Source organism: Phycodurus eques, chromosome 10, assembly GCF_024500275.1.
Source record: "Phycodurus eques isolate BA_2022a chromosome 10, UOR_Pequ_1.1, whole genome shotgun sequence".
NCBI lineage: Eukaryota > Metazoa > Chordata > Actinopteri > Syngnathiformes > Syngnathidae > Phycodurus > Phycodurus eques.
In genome coordinates, this window is record NC_084534.1 from 1973810 (window position 1) to 1988366 (window position 14557).

The following is a 14557-nucleotide window of genomic DNA, read 5'->3' on the forward strand; positions in this document are numbered from 1 at the left end:
CCGGTTGTCTCTTCAGTACCACAGTCTCTAATCCATTCATCATGGCTGGCCTCACCACTGTCCTTGCCCTTCATTCTAGCAGAGACTCTTCTGTCACATCACACCCCTGACACCTTCCTCCACCCGTTCCAACCTGTTTGGACCAGTTTCTTCACTTCCTTATCACACTCTCCATTGCTCTGCAGGGATCTCGCGTGATGTGCGTCCCGTCCTGCGTCTGAGACGCACACAAATTACGCATGAAGCATGTTCAATCTGTATCCATAGAGCCGTGGTTTAAGACCCTCCCTACGTACTGTATGTGTATGTGTGGTGAAGAGCTTCCACATACAGCAAATCAATAGTATGAATACTGTCTTGGTGCTAGCTATTCAGAGGTCTTGGAGGGCGGCTTATCGTTCCATAAATACAATGAACACTGGAGTTTCTTTCTGGACTGGATCAATTTTCATCGTTGTGGTAACACCCGCCGCGCCTCTCACGACGCAGCAAGCCACTAGCAGAACGCTGTTTGCGTCGTAGATGCACACAACTGGGACACTTAGGGAAAGTTAACTGTTTAATACATTCGCCAGCCTGTGAGCTAATGAGCTAGCGAGCTAAGGACTGGAGCGAAAAAGCTCACTTGACCATGGCGACATCATTAAAAAGTCAGTGTTCCCCACATAACACACACACACACACACAAACAAACAACTTTCCCATATGTGTGTGTGTAACTGTTTATAAACCATAAACACAGTTATCAATATTTAGGCAGAACTAAGTTTACTTCAGCAAACTCATTTTCAGCGTCATTTCATTGACAGGTAAAGGTCCCACATCATAGTCTAGGAGCTCGAGGGCTGGACTTATTTTACATTTTAGGTATCCTTTATTTCCATCCCTTCATTTTCTACACTGCTTATTCTCACTAGGGTGACAGCTATGCTGAAGCATATCCCAGCTAACTGCAGACGAGAGGCGGGGTACACCCTAAACTGGTTGCCAGGCAATCACAGGGTACATATAAACATTCAGTCATTTAGTCATTCACACTCACATACACATCTAAGGGCAATTTGGAGTCTTCAATTAACCTACCTTGCACGTTTTTGGGATGTGGAGGGAAACCGGATACCCGGAGAAAACCCACGCAGGCATGGGGAGAACATGCAAACTCCACACAGGCGAGGCTGGATTTGAACTAGATCCTCAGAAGTGTGATGTGCTAACAAGTCGTTCACTATGCCGTGTCCTTTTGTTAAACAGGTAAAAATCTTAATGAGAGATAATACCTTTTTTCAAAAGCCAAGAGGCAGCAGAAATTGTACAGGCAGCAAAAATCATAAAGTTCATAACACGACAAAATTCATACAATGAATAGAAATAAAGACTAAAAAATAATGCTAATATTCAAATGTATGGCATCTGATATAAAAAAGTGACAAAGCCCAAATGCTTTCAAGTACATACATGGAGTTTTAATTGTTTTTTTATTATTATTATTTTTATTCATTTAAATTTGGCAGGCTTTAAGACATTTTTAGGGCCTCTTTAGTGGTTTAATGATGATGTGGCAATTTTTTTTTGTGAACAGAGCATGGGTGTGATTTATTATATAGGAATATGAATAAGATATGTTATTTATTGTTCAACATTACAATGCCAATATTCAATGTTCTTTAGAATTGAAAGTTATTTTTTCTTAAAAAGGATGTACTTGAATTATTATGCTCTGTAATATCATCATGTCAGTGGCATAAAAAAAAAACATCGATACTATAGTTTGGGAAAATGTATCGTCCCCAAAAAATTCCTATCGTGGAATTATATATAATACATTATATTGTGAGAGAGCAAGAGCAGTGGATAACACAAAAATATTGTAAAAATTGAACAAATAAAAATCTGCAACATAGCAGGACCGCGAAGAAACAACCGACATAGAGGAGGATTACTGTATCGGTATCCGTGATGATAAATTGATATCCAAGATGGCGCCTAACCGTCTGGTCGCCTCGGTTACGTGCTCTCTATTTACTGTCTTATGTTTTTGTGTTTATCGTTCGTCTTTGGAGACATTACGCGACTCACTTACACAAGGGAAGACTTGCTAAACATTAGGGAGTCTACCCCGGACCAACTTTCACAAATCTGCTCAGTTTTTTCTCTGAGTTACTTACCGGAGTGGCGGCCGCGGTGTACGGCGCATGAAGGCAAAGGCCATACCACAGAGGGAAACGAGCTAGGGTGCAGGTCAAGCTCCGTAAGAGAGGATTCGGAATGCCGCTCCTGTCTATTCACCTCGCAAATCTACACTCCCTACCCAACAAAATGGAAGAGGTTCATCTTCTAACAAAGACCAGTAAGGACTTCAGACATTCCGCTGCCCTCTGCTTCACGGAGACATGGCTTTGTGAATGTGTCACTGATGGCGGTGTAATGCTTCTGGGCTTCCAACTACACTGGCAGATTGCTTCACGGAGTCAAAAGGCAGCAGGATATGCTTCTGTATCAACAGAAAATGGTGTACCGAAGTCACGGACCTCAGCACACACTGCAGCGGACTCGGAGTCGCTGTTTTTGAAATTTAGGTCATTCTACTCACCGCACGAGTTCACCTCATTCATACTCGCGGGTGTCACAGTTCTGAGGACCTGGGTTCAAATCCGGCCTTGCCTGTGTGGAGTTTGCATGTTCTCCCTGTGCCTGCAGGGGTTTTCTTCGGGTACTCCAATTTCCCAAAAACATTGATTGAAGACTCTAAATTCCATGTAGGTGTGAATGTGAGTGTGAATGGTTGCTTGTCTATGTGTGCCCTGCAATTGGCTGGCGACCAGTTCAGGGTGTACCCCGCCTCTCACCCAGAGTCAGCTGAAATAGGCGCCGGCACGGCCGTGACCCTAGCAAGGGTAGGCAGTACGGAAAATGGATGGATCACACCATCCATCCATCCATCACATTTTCGACCGCTTATCTGGGTCGGGTCGCGGGGGCAGTAGCTTTAGCAAGGACGCCCAGACTTCCCTCTCCCCAGCCACATCATCCAGCTCTTCCGGGGGGATCCCGAGGCGTTCCCAGGCCAGCCGAAGGACGTATTCTCTCCAGCATGTACTGGGTCATCCCCGGGTTCTCCTCCCGGTGGGACATGCCCAGAACACCTCACCAGGGAGGAGATCCAATACAGAGGCCACCAAACTGGACCCCCTCTACGCCTTGGCTGCGCCTTGAAATTCTCTCCATAAAAGTTATGAACAGAATCGGTGACAAAGGGCAGCCTTGGCGGAGCCCAACGCTCACTGGGAACGAGTCAGACTTACTGCCGGTTATGCGGACCAAACTATGACTCCGGTCGTACAGGGACCGAACAACCCGTATCAGGGGGTTCGGTACCCCATACTCCCAAAGCACAGGACTCCCCGAGGGACACGGTCGAACGCCTTCTCCAAGTCCACAAAACACATGTAGACTGGTTGGGCGAACTCCCATGCACCCTCGGGGACCCTGCCGAGGGTCTAGAGCTGGAGTCCCCAGCGGGAACGCTCTCCAGCACCCCCTCCAAGGACTCCAAAAAGGGTGGGCACTCTGAACTGCTGTTTGGTGCATAGGGACAAACAACAGTCAGGACCCGTCCCCCCACCCGAAGGCGGAGGGAGGCTACCCTCTCGTCCACTGGGGTGAATCCCAACGTCCAGGCGCCAAGCCGGGGGGCAATAAGTGTACCTACACCTGCTCGGCGCCTCTCAACGTGGGCAACTCCAGAGTGGAAGAGAGTCCAACCCCTCTCGAGAGGACTGGTACCAGAGCCCAAGCTGTGTGTGGAGGCGAGTCCGACCATATCTAGTCGGAACTTCTCGACCTCACACACCAGCTCGGGCTCCTTCCCTGCCAGAGAGGTGACATTCCACGTCCCTAAAGCCAGCTTCTGTAGCCGGGGATCAGATCGCCAAGGTCCCCACCTTTGGCCACCGCCCAGCTCACACTGCACCCGACCCCAATGGCCCCTCCCACAGGTGGTGAGCCCATGGGAAGGGGGACCCACGTTACCCTTTCGGGCTGTGCCCGGCCGGGCCCCATGGGTGCAGACCCGGCCACCAGGCGCTCGCCTTCGTGCCCCACCACCAGGCCTGGCTCCAGTGGGGTGCTCTGGTGACTCGCGTCTGGGCAGGGAAAGTCAAGTTCATCGTTTTTCGTCATCATAAGGGGTCTTTGAGCCATGCTTTGTCTGGCAAAAGTTCACTGCAAAAGTTCTTCGTCTTCCTATGGTGATCACGAAACACTGTTTAACACCACCACTTCAACTATTTTTGAGCAACACATCCTGAAGCATTCTGTATCTCTGTGTCGGACTGAACACAATTTGTATGGATTTGTTTTTGATTCTGTGGGTCAGACTGCAGACAAAAAACAATCTATAATGACTTGTCAAAATCAGAATCATATTTATTTGCCAAGTATATCCAAAAAACACACAAGGAATTTGTCTCCGGTAGTTGGAGCCACTCGAGTACGACAACAGACAGTCAATTGACAGAGAACACTTTGGAAACAGAAAGACATTGACAAAAAAAAAAAAAAAAAACAGTCACTGAGCAGTAAAGGGTTGCTAGTTATCTGGTAATTATTATTATTTTTTGACAATTTTGCAAAAAGATGCAGAGTCCTCTAGCACTTAGAACAGTTCGAATGACTAATATTGCAATAGTCCGGTGCAATGACCATTGTGCAAAGGGCGCAGAGACTTCAAGGAGTGTATGCGGTTTAAAGTGACGAGTAGTGCGATAATCTGGGACAATGTTGGTTGTGCAAATGTTGCAGATACTCCTCAATCAGTGTGCAGTGTGTGTTTGTTCATTTTGCAGTAAGGTATGATATCCCTGTCAATTTCAAGGTCAAGGAGTGAATTGTCATATGGACGGTTTTACTACACTATTACTATACTATGCAAGACATACAGTAGATCATAGAGCTCCTAATTGTAAAGCCTATAATATGTCATTCTTCTTTTACACATATTGATACTTTAAAAAAGAGAAACACATTTGTTTAATAATAATTATGTGCGGCTAATGAATATGAATCAATACAATTATTGTTAAAACGGCATAAGGTATGTGAGCCGCATTCCCAAAATAAACAACAACAAAAAAAGCGTCTTCTTGTGCTACAGTGTCGTCTTTTTAACCAACCTTTTTTTTTTTTTTTTTTTTTTTTTTTTTACAGGTTTTTGAACAATGCTTATTGAATATATTTAAGTTCCTCTTTACAACAGACAAAGTGGCGAACTTGTGATTGTAATGCATTGTAAAAGCTCTTCACATCTATGCAACCATTTTTAGCCCTTGTTATGTATTAGGTTATTGTGTAGTGTACAGTATGTGATGTGTCAGAGCTTGCCGAAGTTCACTCAGGGAAGATTTAAAAAGGTACAAGTGCAACATCAAGTAGTTTAGAAATGTAAGCACCAGTGTAAGTGCTCCTTCACAAAATGTGCGATGGCCTGTCGGAACACCTCACCTCGGCAATCCACGATCACCTTAACTGACTCATCTCCTCTTTTTATTTTTTTTAACTTCAACATACAGTACAAAGTTTTATGCACTTCACTTGAAATTCAGCTCAACCAATGATATACAAATCCACTTACCAAAGTAATGTCCATCCATCCATCCATTTTCTGAGCCGCTTCTCCTCACTTGGGTGTGCTGGAGCCTATCCCAGCTATCATTGGGCAGGAGGCGGGGTACACCCTGAACTGGTTGCCAGCCAATCGGAGGGCACATATAAACAATCAATTCGCACTCACATTCACACCTAAGGGTAATTTAGAGTTGTCAATTAACCTATCATGCATGTTTTTGGGATGTGGGAGGAAACCGGAGTGCCCGGCGAAAACTCATGCAGGCATGGGGAGAAGTTTGCATCTCCACACAGGCGGGGCCGGGGATTGAACCCTGGTCCTCAGAACTGTGAGTTAGACGCTCTAACCAGTCGGCCACCATTCCGCCTCAAAATAATGTAATTATATGAATACATTAATTCATGACCGCATATAGAGTGGAACCTCGAAATCAGTATACCCTTCAAGCCCCGGCACAAATGAAGACAACAAGGCCATTTTTAGCCTGATTCCCACATTGCGAGCAAAGGCCCGATTATCTCATGTCTCTAAAGATTATTATCTTTATATTATTATTATCATTACTTAGTGTGTCAATAGTTTCATTCTTTCTGACTGCCGTCCATCCATCCATTTTCTGTACCGCTTATCCTCACTCGGGTCGTGGGCGTGCTGGAGCCTATCCCCGCTATCATCGGGCGTGAGGCAGGGTACTCAGGAGCTCTCAGGAGCAGGTGTGTACGAGACAAGGGGAAAACAACAACCAGAACACACTCCCATGACAGTTGCGTGTTTGCCTAATAAGTCCTCCAAGTCATTCACCATTGATTCAAGAGTATCGTATAGTCATCGACAAAAATATCATTCTTCAAAACATTGTTTGAGACAACAGTGAAGAAATGACAATTTGATACAAAATAAAGTTGTCTGTGTACAGCGTCCACAACAGTATAAATTTATTGTCATCTCAAAATTATTTTACACTCAGCCTTTAATGTCTAAACCGCTGGGAACAAAAATGAGTACGCTCTTGAATGAAAATGTACAAATTGGCCCAAATTAGCCCTTTCTCCTTCCCCTGTGTCATGTGACTCGTTACTGCTACAATATTTCAGGTGTTAATGGGGAACGGTGTGTTAGGTTTTGGTGTTAATTTGTGAAATCTTAGTTAAAACATTGACTATACAGTTTGACTCTGAAACTGATCATTTCAATGTCTTTGTTTCCTTTGGAAATAACTGTGTGCCTACATAGTATTTGCCTTTTAAAGTTTGTAATTAAAGAATCCTAGAAATGTGTGCATATTTCGTTATAATGAATCCATGCAGCAGATTTGCCAATATTTTCTTCTGACATATACTGTTGCATGTAACAAGAGCTTACTTAGCCTTTAACAAATTCCCCCCACCCCCAACCGCAAAACCCTACAGCCCAACCTAAACCATAATCAAGACCTGGCCATCGATCAACAGTTGTTCACTATGCTGCAAGACCAAAGATATCCTCTTTTCCTCATTCCTCTGTGTTTGTGTGCGTGTGTGTGTGGTGGTGCCATGCTTATCTTTGATGAAAGCCGGAAGAGGATCTCTTCATCAACCTGCCAGACGGATGGCGCTTCGAAACCGTTTTAGTTGCATTGCGCACAGAGAATATGGGTCATTGCTCTTTTTAAGCATCCCGTAGTCAACCGGTTCTTTTCAACAGAAGAGGAATAAATTGTTGCAAAAGTCAATTTTTCAACTATCTCGACTTTATATGAGTATTTAATTTTTGGAAGACTTTTTTTTTTTTACTTCCTCCATTTAAAAACAGACATGTACTTTCCTTGCCAATATATATATATTACTTTTTCCAACATCTGCAGGTGACAACACGGTGTAAAAAAGACAGAAATAGTCAGTCAAGGTTGCAATTTTGATCGCTTGCTTGATTGATTTATTCATTATTTAAGATCTTTGGGAAAAAACAGGGACAGCAATACCATGGTGGAACGAGGGGGAATATTAATGACAACGAAAACAGATTCGGAGAAGCAAGATATTCCCATCCGCGGCCTTATTTAAATAATTGTTTGGCCTTATCATTTCCAATAATACATTTTGGCAAATGCATTTTGACTGAAAGCCAGACTAAAACCACAAGCTTGTGTCATTCACATGTTCTCCAGCTGATCTTAAGAAAACATGTTTAATTTTGCTCCAGTTGTTATCATTAGCTAATTTTGTAATGTTTTGTTTGTTTTCAACATGAGCAGAGCTATGGGAACACATATTGTTTTGATGAGATAAAAGCAAGAGCCAACACAAGCTAGATTTTTTTCTTCTTCTCGGTGTGAGCACTATTAAAATTAATAAAAGAAAGTGTCAAGTTATCAAGATGGCTATTGTATATACTGGTAATTGAGAGTAAAAAATTCCCTTTTTCCTGTTAATTTTGTCCAAGGACAATTTTGTCCAGTTAATTTTGTCCAACCCCAATTCCAATGAAGTTGGGATGTTGTGTTAAACATAAATAAAAACAGAAAACAATGATTTGCAAATCACGTTCGACTTATATTTAATTGAATACACTACAAAGACAAGATATTTAATGTTCAAACTGATAAACTTTATTGTTTTTCGCAAATAATCATTAACTTAGAATTGTATGGCTGCAACACATTCCAAAAAAGCTGGGACAGGTGGCAAAAAAGACTGAGAAAGTTGAGGAATGCTCATCAAACACCTGTTTGGAACATCCCACAGGTGAACAGGCTAATTGGGAACAGGTGGGTGCCATGATTGGGTATAAAAGGAGCTTCCCTGTATTCCCTCATTCACAAGCAATTATGGGGCGAGGTTCACCTCTTTGTGAACAAGTGTGTGAGAAAATAGTCCAACAGTTTCAGGACAATGTTCCTCAACGTACAATTGCAAGGAATATAGGGAAACTCCGCTTCTCTGGGCCTGAGCTCATCTAAAATGGACTGATGCAAAGTGGAAAAGTGTTCTGTGGTCCGACGAGTCCACATTTCAAATTGTTTTTGGAAATTGTGGACGTTGTGTCCTCCGGGCCAAAGAGGAAAAGAACCATCCGGACTGTTATGGACCCAAAGTTCAAAAGCCAGCATCTGTGATGGTATGGGGCTAACTTACACATCTGTGAAGGCACCATTAATGCTGAAATGTACATTCAGATTTTGGAGAAACATATGATGCCATCCAAGCAACGTTTTTTTCATGGACGCCCCTGCTTATTTCAGCAAGACAATGTCAAACCACATTCTGCACGTGTTACCACAGCGTGGCTTTGTAGTAAAAGAGTGCAGGTACTAGACTGGCCTGCCTGCAGTCCAGACCTATCTCCCATTGAAAATGTGTGGCGCATTATGAAGCGTAAAATACGACAACGAAGACCCCGGACTGTTGAACAGCTGAAGCTGTACATCAAGCAAGAATGGGAAAGAATTCCAACTACAAAGCTTCAACAATTAGTGTTCCCAAACATTTATTGAATGTTGTTAAAAGTTTATAAATAAATAATAAATAAAGTTTATCTGTTTGAACATTAAATATCTTGTCTTTGTAGTGTATTCAATTAAATATAGGTTGAACATGAATTTGCAAATCATCGTATTCTGTTTTTATTTATGTTGAACACAACTTCATTGGAATTGGGGTTGTAGTTTAGTACATTTCCTAATCAGTACTTTTTTAAGTAAAGGAGTTGAATCAGGAGTGTACTTCTACTTTTACCACAGGATTTATTTATTTATTTGATTTTTGTGTAGAACCTCTACCTAAATACAGAGTGTGAGTACTTTTGCCACCTCTGCATACTTTGGTGAATACCATAGAAAATGATCCCTGCGATTGGCTGGCAACCAGTTCAGGGAGTACCCCGCCTCCTGCCCGATGATAGCTGGGATAGGCTCCAGCACAACCCTAGTGAGGAGTAGCGGCACAGAAAATGGATGGAAATGGATGGATAGAAAATGGTGTTGAAAGGACTACAAGTGCCCAAAACTATCTTCTCGTGATTATTTAAACAATTTTCTTATTAAGTCAGATAATCATTTCCGTCAATACGGTAAGTTACTGTATTGTCCAATTTGCATCATACACAATACAAATGCCATATTCTTTAAATCACATAAAACATATTCCATATACTATAACCTATATTATACTATACTACATGACAATGACAAGAAGCGCAAGAACTAGAATTTGTACAAATGTCATTAAAAACCATATGTAGCATCATACTGCTGTCATTCTTATTCCCTTCATTAAGGCCTCTGTATACATAATTTAAGTACAAACGTTTGCACATATACTGGTATTTTTATCTGTAAGAAAGGTGCAGTCATTTTATTTATTTCTATCCAGAAAAATCCATCCATCCATCCATTTTCCATGCCGCTTATCCTCACTTGGGCCGCGTGCTGGAGCCTATCCCACCTTTCTTGGGGCGAAAGGCGGGGTACACCCTGAACTGGTCGCCAGCCAATTGCAGGGCACATATAAACAAACAATCAGTCACACTCACGGGCATTTTGGAGTCTTCAATTAACCTACCATGCATGTTTTTGGGATGTGGGAGGAAACCGGAGTGCCCGGAGAAAACCCACACAGGCACGGGGAGAACATGCAAACTTGTCGCATTTGAACCCAGGTCCTCAGATCTGTGAGGCAGATGTGCTAACCAGTCGTCCGCCATATCCAGAAAATATTTGACATATTTAATCAGCCTTCTTCACAGCACACAGCACACCGTTATATAACATTACAAATTGTATAACACACAGTCATGGTGGTGAAAGATTTTCATTTGCCAAACCTACATTTATCCCATTGGCACAAAGTACTGCATACATGTCAGGAGCCTTTTTTTTCCTGCATAGAGGTGGTTCTGCTTGAGTTCTTAATGACAACTGTGCATGTCCATGTGTATGTTCGACTGTGTGAAGGTGTCCTCTTGTGTGTTAAATGGTGTGGCCAATGGCTTAATTCTAAACCACACGGGGCCCGACTGCATGTTATGAGCGAGCTAATCAATTTGATTCCACTAAGCACGGGAGCCTTATTCTCCATCAAACCTATGGTCATCACTGAATTGCCGTATTCATTTGCATTATATGATGCAGTGGTTGGAATACTCTGTAGTCGTCATTTCCTCGTAGTCAGTAGTAAGCAATTGATGCTGTACATCCAGTAACACATTACATATTCTCCACAAGGTATGTGAACAACACATAACATTCTCCATGCTTAAGACCACTTCCACAATTCTTTTTAAATTAACTGTATTATTGCATTTAGGCAAATCCTGGTGTTTGATAATGTCTGGTTAACAGTCATTTTCCACTTCTCCCTATACGTCAAAGATGGTATTAATCTCAGTACAAGATGTTTCCTTTACAATGAATTAAAAGTGCTGAAAGACCCAGAAAAGTAATTCCAGAGAGCTGTTTCTAAATACATTAAACATGTTTGAAGATAATTGCTGAAAACGTGAAAAGACTGAGAACTATGTAGTATTCAACTGATCAGATACTGTATCGTGTTAAACAGTTTTTCACCATTTCATTTTTGTTGATTTTTTTTTTGGGTGTGGCTAAAATGGCACACAGTGATATGCTTGGGTGTCGGATGTGAGTCACCCTTCCCCACTATATAAGAACTTGAGCATGTAGTGAATATGATCAGGTCCCCTCTTCTTCCCAGAAAAGACGAAATCTGGATGTTGAAAAAAGTGAAGGAAGACTCCGTTGACACAGGCTTTCTGGATAAAAATAATTTATTGCAAACCATGTAATTCAAATGCTGCAGCTGTCTGGAGCACCCAATAGTCAATTTTGATAACTGCCCTTTCTGGTCAGAATCATCTGCATATATGGTAACCCTCTGACTTTACTGTGTGCACATTACTATTGTTTGTTTCTTATATAAAGCCATTTGAAGTACTGTCTCTCCTTATGGTCCCTTCCTATAAGACTGGGACCGACTGTTTTCTAAATCCCCAGATGGCCTTAAGACTATTTACTGTTTGGCCTATTTTGGGTGTTGTCCCAATGACCAGAGATTTTGAGTACGGCTGGGCCCAAGAATGCGACCCCCACTCTTTACAGAGTGAGGCTTGCATTTAACAATGATTATATCAACAGATACAAAAAGTCGTCTTTGTTCACATCAGTAGTTGTCCAGCTCAATTGCAACATCCAGCTAGCTAGCTATACATACACCCCGAAAATGCATCTTCCCTTCGGATAGTCCACTGGCATGGCGGCTTTAGGGTGCTACATTGTTGGCCGTGAGTGTGTGCACGACACACAGAGAGAGGCAGAGGAGTAAAGAGGGGTGCAAAAAGTCTGACTAGACAGCCAACATGTGGACCAGGGCTTTGCACTGGTGTGGCTGCTTACGAGCGCCTCTTTGTCGGGTTTTGAGTGCGGGTGCGTCACAGAGAGAAGGCAGAAGAGTGAGGAGGGTGAAAAGTCAGATATGACGGCAAAATGTCGACTTCAACTTTTACATTTCTTTCACAAATGTCCAAAATATTAGCCCCTGAGCTCCAGTGAAAATAACTCTGAATGCCTCAGCATACCAAGAGATCTTGGACAGTCAAACAGTTTGGGGATTACCCCTTCCTGTTCCAACATGTCTGTGCACCAGTGCACAAAGCAAGGATGATAAAGACATGGATGAGGGAATTTAGTATGGATGAAGTTGACTGGCCTGTACAGTCCTGCCCTCAACCCGAAAGAACACCTTTGTGTTGATTTTGAGTGGCTTTGTCCAATCGTAATTACTTGTGTATAATGCACCTTTTTTCCCCAAAAAATCTTCCAGTCCATAGTGCATATTATACATAGGTATAGTAAAAGGTAATTATTTCTGAGTGAAATGAGGTACATGAGTAGATATGTGTTTTAGAACAGCCATAGATTAGTTTTAAAGTCACAGTATTAAAACTAAACATTAGGATGCGCCACAATATTAAATACATTATTAAAGAACAACTAAACCTCAGTGTTAATAATATTACTGATAAAAATTGATTAGAAAAACAAATTATAAGAAGAGGGTAACCACTAACATTTATTGCATATATCAATGCATATATAGTCATGGGTGAGCATTATACAAAGGAAGAAAGGTTTTCCTGATTTTTGGAGTATATTTTGTGGGTGCGCATTGTACTCAAGTGCTCTGTTATACACGAGAAATTTCAGACAAGGAAGTGGCGATTCCGGCGAATGGCCACTACATGAAATAAAGGTGCTTGGTGTTTATTTGTTGGGGGAGGGGTGACTCATGCTAGAAAATATACACCCCAGCCCGCTTTCACCACAGGGATGGTTTTACGTCCTGCTGAGATGGTGAAAAAGAGATTCAAGCTATATCTCGACAATTCAGTACTGCTACTATATTGCACTCAGTATTTGCACGTGCTTTAAGCCCTTAAAACATATTTAAAGTATTTAGAAATAAAACACAAAAATAACTTCAGTTGGACTTAAGTCCGATTTCACAGCCAGTGTGTGGACTGGGGCTTCAGGCTGGCATGGCTGCTTTAAAACACCATGATGTCACGCTCTGAAAAAGCCCCTCCATGACCCAATGGGTTATATTCTTTAAGATGATATACTTTCATGGCTAAAACATGGAGTTATGTGTAGGCATAAGAAAGATACCAGACAAAGCACCATCCATTATTTATGTCGCATAGTCGTGGTGTTTGATTGACAGTTTAAAGTTGACCGGGGCATGGTTTCAGCATATTCAGCAGACACACCCACAGCGTCTGAGAGTGGAGAGAATGTTTTGATTTTTGACAATTTTGAAGCTTCATTTTATATATTTGATATATATTTTTTCCAAATTCCGCAGGGTTCTTACCAACACCTTTCTCTGTGGTGTGTCAAATGTAGAAGACATTTATTTTCAGTTCACAGGGAATGTGTTTTCCTTTGTGCACCATATAGCTCATAGTCACAATACACACTTTTCCCCTTTTAAAGCTGGCCTGGTCAGTCAAACCTACAAACAACTGAAGTCCAAGAGATAAAATGTTTGTGCATTGGGTACCAGATTTTAGATAAAATACGACTGTGTGTTTCACTGGTGGAACAGAGTCACCAGTTGCCCGGCCGCAGCCATTACAGGAGCAAATGGGGCATTATTATGGAAGTATTACAGTTGTGATGAAACTGTTATTTGTTAGGCTTCATATTTTTTTCATATCACTAGCATATATGCACAGTCAGTGCATGTTGGCTCCATTCTTTGCTAAGCCATCTTAACTAGACTTAAAACAAGGACAGTCTATGTAGCAGCAATGTGTGTATTAATTTGTTAAGCACATGTGGACAGTTGAGTTATTTATACTGTATATACAGACCTGGATTAGTGTTCGCTAGGGTAATGGTGTGTGTGGTTGGGCTTTGATGAATAATACAGTCACAAAGCAATACTGATACCACAGCACAAATTTAACTCCTGTTCCATAACATTCACACTCTTTCTACTACCTACTCTGTTTTTGAAAGATAAGCTAAGCGGATATATGCAGTCTCTTAATTACAGAACACGTATTTCTATTTCCCTTTAATTATTATTTTTGTCTTTATGCCTCTTTTATTCGTCGTACTTCAGTTTTTTAACCATGCTTTCTTTTTGGTCAAAATGTCTTCTAATTATCCTTCATATGTATGTTACACTCTCAACTCTCCTTTTCTCTGGCATCTCTTCCGATAGTGTGCAGCAGTGCTCCCGTAAACATGAAGGTGCAACACGTGAACGTAAGCGCCCTGGTGGTTCGCTGGGCACGTCCAGAGGTCATCTACCACCCACCGATCCTCCACTTTCTGGTGTCCTACAGCTGGACAGCTCACGATGACAGCTATGAGGAGACACACCTCACTGATGCAAAACACAAACTGGTGAGACTGTGGTTTGACAGATTACAAGG

General features: G+C 42.0%; 1 protein-coding gene across 6 annotated transcripts in view; it reads left to right on the top strand.

Annotated features, from left to right (window-relative positions):
• Nucleotides 1-14557, top strand: part of LOC133408831 (receptor-type tyrosine-protein phosphatase gamma-like) — a 436974-nt gene that overhangs the window by 337984 nt on the left and 84433 nt on the right. For all 6 annotated transcript variants that reach the window (XR_009769331.1, XM_061688097.1, XM_061688098.1 and 3 more), the window contains exon 9: nucleotides 14344-14528. Coding sequence is in view for 5 of the 6 variants with exons in the window: in XM_061688097.1 (XP_061544081.1) it covers nucleotides 14344-14528 (185 nt within the window). In the remaining variant the exon portion in view is untranslated. The remainder of the gene's footprint in view (nucleotides 1-14343; nucleotides 14529-14557) is intronic.